This window comes from Macaca mulatta, chromosome 16, assembly GCF_049350105.2.
Source record: "Macaca mulatta isolate MMU2019108-1 chromosome 16, T2T-MMU8v2.0, whole genome shotgun sequence".
Classification (NCBI taxonomy): Eukaryota; Metazoa; Chordata; class Mammalia; order Primates; family Cercopithecidae; genus Macaca; species Macaca mulatta.
The window spans coordinates 41,582,487-41,593,732 of record NC_133421.1 but is presented as its reverse complement, the minus strand read 5'-3'; the positions used below and the strand labels follow the sequence as shown (position 1 = coordinate 41,593,732).

The 11,246-nt window shown below is 44.1% G+C and overlaps 1 protein-coding gene and 1 long non-coding RNA gene across 2 annotated transcripts; one reads left to right on the top strand and one right to left on the bottom strand.

Moving 5' to 3' along the window:
- Positions 1–1,549: 1,549 nt before the first annotated feature.
- On the bottom strand, positions 1,550–3,724 carry LOC114673090 (uncharacterized). The gene is made up of 2 exons (XR_013406285.1): positions 3,530–3,724; positions 1,550–1,830 (listed from the first exon to the last, which is right to left on the bottom strand). It is a non-coding gene; the product is annotated as an uncharacterized LOC114673090 (long non-coding RNA).
- Positions 3,725–3,817: 93 nt separating this feature from the next.
- On the top strand, positions 3,818–10,825 carry TEFM (transcription elongation factor, mitochondrial). The gene is made up of 4 exons (XM_001112593.5): positions 3,818–3,890; positions 5,430–5,893; positions 8,950–9,102; positions 10,194–10,825. The coding sequence occupies exons 1-4, from the start codon at positions 3,860–3,862 to the stop codon at positions 10,629–10,631; spliced, it is 1,086 nt and encodes a 361-aa protein (XP_001112593.3). The 5' UTR covers positions 3,818–3,859; the 3' UTR covers positions 10,632–10,825.
- Positions 10,826–11,246: the final 421 nt, after the last annotated feature.

Genomic DNA, 11,246 nt, shown 5'->3' with positions numbered 1-11,246 from the left:
GGAATGCAGTGGTGCAATCTCGGCTCACTGCAACCTCTGGCTCTGGGTTCAGGCCATTCTCCTGCCTCAGCCTCTCAAGTAGCTGCGATTACAGGCGCCCACCGCCATGCCCGGCTAATTTTTGTATTTTTAGTAGAGATGGGGTTTCACCATGTTGGCCAGGCTGGTCTCAAACTTCTGACCCCAGGTGATCTGCCTGCCTTGGCCTCCCAAAGTGCTGGGATTACAGGTGTGTGCCACAGGGCCCGGCCTCCTGTTTCCTTTTAAATCTGAACATTGTTTCTCAATCTTCTTAGGAGTCCGAATCCTCTAACCACATCTAATGCTGGTGCTCCCAAGGAGTTCTCTCCTTATTTCACTGTGCTTTTCTCACACCTACCCCCTCTCCCTGGCTCATCGCATCTGTTCTCATGAGTAAAGTACCATCTCTACAGGCTGACGGCCTCCAAACCTAGACCCCAGCTCAGTGCTCATCCTTAGCTTCAGACATGCATCTCTATCTATTGGACATCTCTCCCTAATGTCCTACAGGCTTCAAAACAGATTTGTGTTTGTTTGTTTTTTTTCAATAAACCTTTTGCACTCCCAAATTAAAAAAAAATAAAGAAGGAAATAGAAAATATCAGGGTGTATCACATGCAAAAATACAAAGGTTGTTTTTGTTTTTCGTTGAGTCAGGGTCTCGCTCTGCCACCCAGGCTGGAGTGCACTGGTGCAATCTCTGCTCACTAGGATCTCCACCTCCTGGGCTCAAGGAATTCTCCCACCTCAGCCTCCCAAGTAGCTGGAACTACAGGCGCATACCACCATGCCCAGCTAACTTTTTTGTAATTTCTGGTAAAGATGGGGTCTTGCTATGTTTCCCAGTCTGGTCCTGGGCTCAATCAATCTGCCCGCCTTGCCCTCCCAAAGTGCTGGTATTACAAGAGGTGAGCCACCACGCCTGGCCTTTTTTTTTTTTTTTTTTTTTAATGAAACTTTTGTTTCATATGTGTATCCTGGATCACAGTCAAAAGTTTTAACACAGAAACTAGATTACAGGCTAGACATAATGGTGGAAGGAGTAGGAGGAGCCAGAGACACCTGCATCTGTTTGACAAAAACAGGGAAGCGAGAAGGAGCCAGTTTCTGGGGGAAGACAGTGACTTTCATTTTGGAGGCATCAGTTCTGGTTTACAGTAAATCAGGCAATAGTTGTCTCTTTCCTTTGTATTTCTGGCACTAGTCAAAGCATATTTCTGAATAAATGCTTTCAGGAAGGAGGGTGATTCCCCTATAGGTCATTCATAATTATTTCTCAAGAAGAGGGGGGATGCTTTACTGGGGAAAACCACATTGATTGAACTCTTATCTTGTGCTGGGTTCTTTGCATCCAGTTTCTCATTCATCCTCCAAGCAGCCCTGTGCAGTAGGTACCATTAACTCTGTTTTACAGATGAGGAAGGTGAGGTTCAGAGAGGATAAGAAACTGCCTAAGGTGATGCAGTTAGTAAGTGATAAAGTGTGTCTTGCTAGCGACTCAGACTGTCTTTGAAAGCATCACCAGGACTTCTTATGGCCTCACGTATTAGTTTATTAGGGCTGCTGTAACAAATGACCACAAACTGGGTGGCTTAAAGCAACAGACATTTATTCTCTCCAGTTCAGGAGGCTGGAAGCCCAAAATCAAGGTGTTATCTGGGCTGGTTCCTTCAAAGGGCTCTGAGGGGACTCTGGCCCATGCCTCTCTCCTAGTTTCTAGTGACTGCTGGCAACACTTGGTCTTCCTGGGCTTGTAGATGCATCATTCCAATCTCCACTTCCATCTTCACATGGCATTCACAGGGCCATCTTCTCATAAGAACAGCAGTCATGTTGGATTAGTCCCTGCCCCAGTCCAGCGTGTCCTCATTTTAATTAGTTACATCTACAATGGCCTTATTTGGAAAAATAAGGTACTGGGGATTAGGACTTCAACAAATTTGTTTTGAGGGATGCAATTCAATCATAACATCTCAGTAAGGTGAATAAGCCCTACAGTTGAGGAAATTATTTCCTCCTGATTTTGCAGAAAAAGTTGATGTAATTTCTTGTTAGATTCGTAAGTTGATGTAATTTGTTGTTAGATTCGTAAGTTCCCCAGAAACTGCCAAGGTACCTAGACTTCCTATGAGAAAATTTCTTTTCTTTTTCTTTTCTTTTTTTTTTTTTTGAGACAAGGTCTGGCTCTGTCCCCCAGGCCGGAGTGTGGTGACACGATCTCCACTCACTGCAACCTCTACCTCGCGGGCTCAGGTGATTCTCCCACCTCAGCCTCTTCAGTAGTTGGGATAACAGGCATGCTCCACCACACCCGGCTAATTTTTTAGTAGAGACGGGGTTTCGCCATGTTGCCCAGGATGGTCTGGAACTCGAGAGCTCAAGGGATCAGCCCGTCTCGGCCTCCCAAAGTGCTGGAATTACAGACTCGAGCCACTGCTCCCAACCAGCACATTTTATTAATACTTATGATTCCCCCACATCCCCACTGCCTTCCAGACACAAAACAATCAATCCATTGCTGCCTCATAAAAACACAAACTCATCACCTTTCCCTCCCTCCTGGAATTCCCCGTTTTTCACAAAACTGGCTCCCCATCTTCCAGAAAGAATCCGTTTCTTTCCACTCTCCTTACATCTCCCAGGTTCAATTCCCTACGGTTGGCCGGGCGCAGTGGCTCACGCCTGTAATCCCAGCACTTTGGGAGGCCGACGTGGGCGGATCACCTGAGGTCAGGAGGTCAAGACCAAACTGGCCAACATGGTGAAACCCGTCTCTACCAAAAATACAAAAATTAGCCGGGCGTGGTGGCGCGCGCCTGTAATCCCAGCTACTCGGGAGGCTGAGGCACGAGAATCGCTTGAAATCGGGAGGCGGAGGTTGCAGCGAGATCGCACCACTGCACTCCAGCCTGGGCGACAGAGCAAGACTGTCCAAAAAAAAAAAAAAAAAAGAAAGAAAAAAATCCTTACGGTTGCCTCTCCCCTGGGAAGAGGAGAGGCAACTTCTCTTTGCTGCCAGGCTCTTCACCTCCAATCCAGCCTCACATTCGGTATACAGTATATGGCCAATTTTCTAGAAACACATCTCCAGTCTGACTCTGCAAATCATAAACCTCGGGGACTTCAGGCATTTTCCTCCCTGGTGGAGTATTCAACTGCTCCACCCAGCATTCAAGGACAAACTCAATTCGGCGCCACATTCATCTCCCTTTATCCCTTCTAAGTGGAATACCGCTCCAGCGCCAACGCAATCTCCTCCTCCCTCGCCCTTCCCTAATCCCTTGCCTGCCCTGTTTCCCTGTTGAGCTCCTGAAACACTTCGCATCTCTCCCCGTTATTCCAGTCTATCTGGTGAAAAGGTTATTTGAGGACCTTGTCTACGCTGCCCCCACCAGATCCCGCTCCCGGCGCCACAGGCTGGGCCCCAACAGGAGCTCCTCAATCTAAGTGTCTACGAGAAACCCAGGGAGTCTCCACGAAGGAGGGACTTTGCCCACTAGAGACTAACACTGGCCTCCGAATTGCCTTCCTGGAGATTCGGCCTAGCGGCTCTCAGGAGTCGGGAGGGGCAAGAACGTCTCCCCGGTGCAGTGGAAGAAGACTGCCGGCCAGCCCGGGACTCGGAATCCGGGGCCAGGGCCTCGGCAGGCGCCCGCTCGGAAGCCGGCAGCGCAGACGCAGACAACCCACTGCTCAGCGGGACACATCTCCGGCCTTGCGCCGGAACGCCGCTTGGACAACAACCTTTCCGCCGAGTGCAGGCCGAGCGCTTTTGGGCGCAGCACGCAGGAACCGGAAGTCAATGGAGGAAGACCAGACCTACTGACTCAATTTGGAGATGAGCGGCCCTACCCTCTTCATGGCGGGAGGTAGGGTGCTTGGCACACTGGGGTAGTTTCCTGTCTGTCACTAGCCTCTGACCCTAGAGGCTAATGGAATAGGGCTGGAGGTATTCTGGAGGAACCTGGAGTGTTTCCTTCCTCATGTCCCTCATGTCCCTTGTTCAGGCCCCTCTCTTGGAGCCCCAGCCTAGTTGACGGGGCGGTTTTCGGAACATTTGTGCTTCCCTGGCCTCAGGTTCCACAGGTGGCTCCTCAGAGTGGGCGGATGGTTCAGATTCTCACAGCCGCTTGCTTACCTCTGGCCGCATTACTTTCCTGTGGCTGCGATGTTAGAGTGACTTCCCACTGGTTTTACAAAGTTATGCATTGTATGGTGTTTCTCATACTTGCAAAAACGTCATGGTAGAAATCTTGAAAAGTGTACGGAAGAAAATAAAACTGCCCTTAAATCTACCACTTAGCTGAAACATTTCTTTTTTTTTTTTTTTTTTTTTTTTTTTTTTTTTTTTTTTGAGACGGAGTCTCACGCTGTTGCCCAGGCTGGAGTGCAGTGGCGCGATCTCGGCTCACTGCAAGCTCCGCCTCCTGGGTTCACGCCATTCTCCTGCCTCAGCCTCCTGAGTAGCTAGGACTACAGGCGCCCGCCACCGCGCCCGGCTAATTTTTTGTATTTTTAGTAGAGACGGGGTTTCACTGTGGTCTCGATCTCCTGACCTTGTGATCCGCCCGCCTCGGCCTCCCAAAGTGCTGGGATTACAGGCTTGAGCCACCGCGCCCGGCGAAACATTTCTTATAAACGTATAAAATTTAATTTTATTCAGTTCCACCAGATGAGATACTAAAATGTGAAAATGGAAGTGAAGAGAAACCTTTTTTTTTTTTTTTTTTTTGAAACGAGTTACACTCATGTTGCCCAAACTGGAATGCAATGGTGTGATCTGGGCTCACCGCAACCTCCGCCTTCCGGGTTAAAGCGATTCTCCTGCCTCAGCCTCCTGAAGGTAGCTGGGATTACAGGCATACGCCACCACGCCCGGCTAATTTTGTATGTTTAGTAGAGTCAGGGTTTCTCCATATTGGTCAGGCTGGTCTCGAACTCCCGACCTCAGGTGATCCTCCCACCTCGGCTCCAAAAGTGCCAGGATTATAGGCGTGAGCCACTACGCCCGGCCTAAGACAAACCTTAACAGGAAATATTAGTTACAAAAAGATTCCTCTAAATTAAAAATATCAAAAACGTTAAGCAGTTGGAATAATTATTTCAACTACCTTCTTCCTAATGGGTGTAAAATACAGTTTTCTAGGTAGTAAAACTTTGGACTGACCCATAAAAATCGGAAGACATCTCTTGAAACAACAAAAGCTGTATTTAAAACTCTATGTAATATAGTTTAAAAACTAATCCTCTTTTAAAGATGATTCTCCAGGACAATTTAATATTGTCCTCTACTAGTTCTTAAATTCCGGGAAAGTATTTGTGACTTTGCAAAGGATCTAGTCAAGCTTGCAACTAACACTAAAGGAAGTAGGACATCCAACTTACATTTTGCTACATTTTCCTTTTAGAGAGGTGGAGATGCTTTCTGGCCCCGTCGAGGTCATCCCTGTTCCGGGTCTTACATAATTCCTGCTGTCGGAAAAAATCCACTACACCTAAGAAAATTACTCCCAATGTTACATTTTGTGATGAAAATGCAAAGGAGCCTGAAAATGCACTTGACAAGCTCTTCTCTTCAGAACAGCAGGCTTCCATCTTGCATGTGTTGAATACAGCATCTACTAAAGAACTTGAAGCTTTCAGATTGCTTCGTGGAAGAAGGTCCATCAATATCGTAAAGCACAGAGAAAACTTTGGGCGATTTCAGAATTTAGAGAGTTTAATGAATGTGCCCTTGTTTAAGTATAAAAGTACAGTTCAAGTTTGTAACTCCATACTTTGTCCAAAGACTGGAGGGGAAAAAAGAAAGTTACTGGAAAACCGGTTCCTGAGAAAGCTCCTCAAACCAGACATAGAAAGAGAAAGACTTAAGGTATATTCTTCATGTCTGCTATACTGCCTAATATTTGAGAACCTACTCTGGAAAGCAGTCTTCTGGGCATTGGGTTGGGAAGTGGCTAAGACAAGGTTCTTCAGGTTTAGTTGGCAAGTATATGGTCACTACCAAATAATGAGATGTACAGATAGTAAATTGGCAGTTGAGAGGAGAGAAAACAATGGGCTGTGACTGTTGTGGAAAGTTTACTGGAAAAACTCAATTTAGATCTTAAAGGAGAGATCCTTTGGCTGGGAGAGGAGGGGATTCTAGGTAGAAAGAACAGTTAGTGTTGAGAAGCAGGTCTAGGCAAGGCTTATTTAAGAGGAGTGTCATTGGAGATACTAGGCTGTGTCTAAGGGTGATGTTGGGATTAATGAGAAATTAAGGAGCAAAGATGGGTTATGGCCTTTCTAAAAGCACTTCTTTTTCCATTATCTTAAAAAAATAAGTACTACAAATATTTGACACAGTTTTTTTTTTGTTTTTTTTTTTTTTTGAGACGGAGTCTTGCGCTGTCACTAGGCTGGAGTACAGTGGCACGATCTTGGCTCACGACAACCTCCACCTCCCAGGAACAAGCGATTCTCCTGCCTCAGCCTCCTGAGTAGCTGGGACTACAGGCACACGCCCCCACACCCAGCTAATTTTTGTATTTTTAGTAGAGACGGGGTTTCACCACGTTGGCCAGGATGGTCTCGATCTGTTGACCTCGTGATTCACCCACCTCGGGCTCCCAAAGTGCTGGGATTACAGGTGTGAGCCACTACGCCTGGACACAGCATTCAAATATTAAACTTTAGAGGAACTCATGTCCTGTGTAACATTGCTTGATAATCATTATCTCATAAAAATCATAAGCACCATTTTTTTCTAGACCAGTGGCTCCCAGGTTTTTGAGGAATATGGGTACTTTTGAAAACCTGATGAAAGCTGTGGACCCTTTTCCTGTAGAAAAAGATATAGCACATATACACAGAATACTGCAGTTTCAGAGGACTGGCAGATTCTGTTAAGTCCGCTCATGGACTCCAGGTAGAACTGCTGCAATTGATCTGGAACATATTTCAACCAAACTTTTCAGGGAGGATTCTTATCCAAATTCATGGCCAAAACTATTTATATCCAGATTATAGTGCAGTTGCATCTTATTTAGGGGGCTGGATTCTAAAGTCAGTTTTTATGGAGACATAAGTCATGCAGTAAAATCCTTTAAGAGAAAATCGATTGCCCACAAAGTATTGTGTGTAGTCTGGTTTAGTAATGCTTACGCACACTAAAGCTTGAGAGTCACTGAGCTAAAGAAAAGAACCAATAGGAGGTCTGTATTTTGGGCATCTATACTATTTTGTCTTTAAGACATTTATCCAGTTCTTAGCAATGAAAGGGAGATGGGAATAGAACTAATTGTTCCTGTTTATTTGCCTCTGTATCTATAGAACATATTAGTTTGTTAATATAACTAAGTGAGCCATGTTGGGGAAAGGTAATAGCATTGTACTTCATTGTCAGCCCATACTTGATAGGAAGCAAAATCTAGATATTCAATTACTTATATATCTCCTTGTAGAAGCCCTATAGGCAACCCAAACTTAATACATTAAAAACAAACCAAAACAAAACAAAAAAATTTCTTCCCACCTTCCCTAGGGTCATCTTCATCATTAATGATGCCATTCAGTCACTGATATAAAACTGGAATTCTTAGACTCCTCATTAAACCTATGTATTAATTCTGTTCCCACTATCTCTGTTTCTTTTCCTTCTGTCATTGTCTTCAATTCTTAATACTTTCTCATGTTATAACAGGTACCTAACACAGATCCCTACCTTTAGTGCCCTCCAGCCCATCTTTTACACCATGAGTGATTTTTCTGAAATGTAAATCTTATGTTATTCCTTAACATTCTGTTTTTTTAGTGGCCCCTGTAGCACTCAGGATAAAGCAGGTTACTTACGTTTAGACACCTGCCTAGTCCTCTGCCCTTTTCCTATTCAGTCTTTATTGTACTGCCAGAGTTTGAGATGTCAAACAGCCTATCTTTCCTGGGTGAAATATCTGGGTGAAATAACTTCCCGTGCACCATCTCATTCTCCTAGTTCTCCAGCAAACCTTCCCTGATCACTTCTCTCTACAATAGTTTTATGGTGGCATTTCTTATAATGTACAGTTACGTTTGTTTCCTAGTATCTAGTGCAGACCCTGGCTACACTTGAGTTTGAATGCCTACTTTGGGCTAGGTGTTGAGATGAGTATAGGTTCTTTATCTATAAACTGCTGTTCGTTACCTTTTAATAATAATTACTCCTCAGTGGCTCACCCCCATAATCCCAGCACTTTGGGAGGCAGAGGCGGATGGATCACTTGAGTTCAGGAGTTCAAGACCAGCCTGGCCAACATGGTGAAACCCCGTCTCTACTAAACATACAAAAATTAGCTGGGTGTGGTGGCAGGTGCCTGTAATCCCAGCTACTCAGGAGGCTGAGGCAGGAGGATTGCTTGAATCTGGGAGGTGGATGTTGCGGTGAGCCGATTGTGCCACTGCACTCCAGCCTGGGTGATAGAGTGAGACTCCATCTCAAAATAATAATAATTACTCCTGCATTTCTTTGATAATTCTCAGTTCATAAACTATAAGTTGATATTACATAAACTAGTTAGGCATTCTGAATTTGTAGATTATGTTTGCATTTGTAAAATGTTTACACTTCTGGCCAGGCACAGTGGCCCATGCCTGTAATCCTAGCACTTTGGGAGGCGAGGCAGGTGGATCATGAGGTCAGGAGATCGAGACCATCCTGGCTAACACGGTGAAACCCCATCTCTACTAAAAAAATATATAAAAAATCAGCCGGGCATGGTGGCGGGTGCCTGTAGTCCCAGCTACTCGGGAGGCTGAGGCAGGAGAATGGCATGAACCTAGGAGGCGGAGCTTGCAGTGAGCCAAGATCACACCACTGCACTCCAGCCTGGGCAAGAGTGAGACTCCATCTCAAAAAAAGGAAAAAAAAAAAATGTTTACACTTCTAATTAAACCAGTTTTTTCTTTTAGGCAGTTAATAGTATCATATCTATTGTTTTTGGTACTCGAAGAATTGCCTGGGCTCACCTCGATCGTAAATTGACAGTGCTGGACTGGCAGCAAAGTGACCGTTGGAGTTTAATGAAGGGAACATCATACTCATCATCAGTCTACTTAGAAGAGGTAAGGCAGTTGCAGCACCTCCAGATTCCTACCTGCTAGAGTGTAGTTTAATCTTCTGGTCCCAAAAGGAATGTAATAAAATAGTAAAGATGGGTTTTCTTCTGGTACTTGTTACTCACTTGTTCCTATTATGTTTTCCATCACCTTTGATTTTTAAAAATTCAACCTTTAGTTAGTTCAAGAAATGCCTTATGCTTTTTTTTTTTTTTTTTTTTTTGAGACGGAGTCTCACGCTGTTGCCCAGGCTGGAGTGCAGTGGCGCGATCTCGGCTCACTGCAAGCTCCGCCTCCCGGGTTCCCGCCATTCTCCTGCCTCAGCCTCCTGAGTAGCTGGGACTACAGGCGCCCGCCACCGCGCCCGGCTAATTTTTTGTATTTTTTTTTAGTAGAGACGGGGTTTCACCGTGGTCTCGATCTCCTGACCTTGTGATCTGCCCGCCTCGGCCTCCCAAAGTGCTGGGATTACAGGCTTGAGCCACCGCGCCCGGCCGAAATGCCTTATGCTTTTAAAGGCAGATACTGAGAAAATCAATGGTATTTCATTCTAAATGTTATAGAACATTATCACTGTCTTTTATTTATAAAGCTTATTTTTCAAAATGCCATCACATTGTGTCATTTGAGTTTTCAAAACCTTGTGAAATGGGCAGGAATTATCACCTTGATTATACATATAAAATCTGTGGTTCAGTCAAGCATCTGATGTGATTAGTCAGTTGCAGACGTGATTGATTCTTGCTAGTTATTCTAACCCTATGCTCTATCCCAGAAAATGTTTGAAGGTTAATAGAACAGTTTTAAGTTGTCTAATCTTAAAGCCAATACAGATTTTAGAAATTATGAAGTCCATTGTACAGATCAAGAAACTGGTACTTAGGAGGACTAAATAGCTTAGCTGTTGTTGTGACACAACCATGACCAGAACCAGACTGCTCATAAAATGGCTTTTTCAGTTATTTCAAAATTGTCAATAGTGATATAGTATAAGTTAACTAATTATAATATTTTAAAATAGAAGTGGGACAGAGAGGGGACCAAACATAAAATGTAATGAATTATTTCTGCTCCTTTATTTTGCCTTCTTTTAAAAGATTTCCTCGATCATTTCAAAGATGCCTAAAGCAGATTTCTATGTTCTGGAAAAAACAGGACTTTCCATTCAAAACTCATCTCTGTTTCCAATACTGCTACATTTTCATATCATGGAAGCCATGCTGTATGCCTTATTGAATAAAACTTTTGCCCAGGAAGGGCAGCATCAGGTGCTGAGCATAAATCGAAACGCAGTGGGGAAGCATTTTGAACTGATGATTGGTGACTCCCGGACTAGTGGAAAAGAGCTCGTGAAGCAGTTTCTCTTTGATTCTGTACTGAAGGCGAATCCTCGGGTGTTCTTCCCATCAGATAAAATAGTCCGCTACAGACAGATGTTTTTATCTACTGAACTACAAAGAGTAGAAGAGCTTTATGATTCATTATTACAAGCTGTTGCCTTCTATGAATTAGCAGTGTTTGACTCTGAGCCCTAGAATTCTGAGGTTAATGTGCTACAGTTATATTAATGTATAATTATTAGCTCTAACGTAACACCAACTGTTGTGAACATCCATGTTATTGGAAAAGAACACATTTTGAGTGTATTTTAGATGTTTAAATTCTAACTTTTGGCTATTAAATGGCTTACACAATAAGCCAAGACCAAATCAATAAACATTTTATGAGATTCTGTGCCTTTCAGGTTAATGTGTTAAACAGTAAGATGGGGCTTGGTGCAGTGGCTTACGCCGATAATCCCAGCACTGTGGGAGGCTGAGGCAGGAGGACTGCTTGTGCCCAGGGAGCTCAAGAGCAGCTTGGGTAACATAGCAAGACCACAAATTTTTAAAAATTTTTCATTAAAAAAAGAAATAGATGCCAACTTCACAAAAACAAGAAACAAAGTTATCTCCTTTTAAAAGCAAATACTATCTACACTAAGCATTTGCATTATCATCATATTGTTAAAATAGGGAATAATGGTTTTCCTAGGTGGTACTTACTATAATAAAGCTGGCCTGGCGCAGTGGCTCACACCCGTAATCCCAGCACTTCGGGAAGCCGAGGCGGGTGGATCACCTGAAGTCAGGAGTTTGAGACTGGCCTGA

What these genes read in the sequence shown, in the direction of transcription:
- TEFM (XM_001112593.5), top strand. Translation starts at nt 3,860, where the DNA reads ATGAGCGGCCCTACCCTCTTCATGGCGGGAG. An exon ending in TACCCTCTTCATGGCGGGAG is followed by an intron (nt 3,891 to 5,429) that starts GTAGGGTGCTTG and finishes TTTTCCTTTTAG; the next exon opens with AGAGGTGGAGATGCTTTCTG. An exon ending in CATCAGTCTACTTAGAAGAG is followed by an intron (nt 9,103 to 10,193) that starts GTAAGGCAGTTG and finishes TTCTTTTAAAAG; the next exon opens with ATTTCCTCGATCATTTCAAA.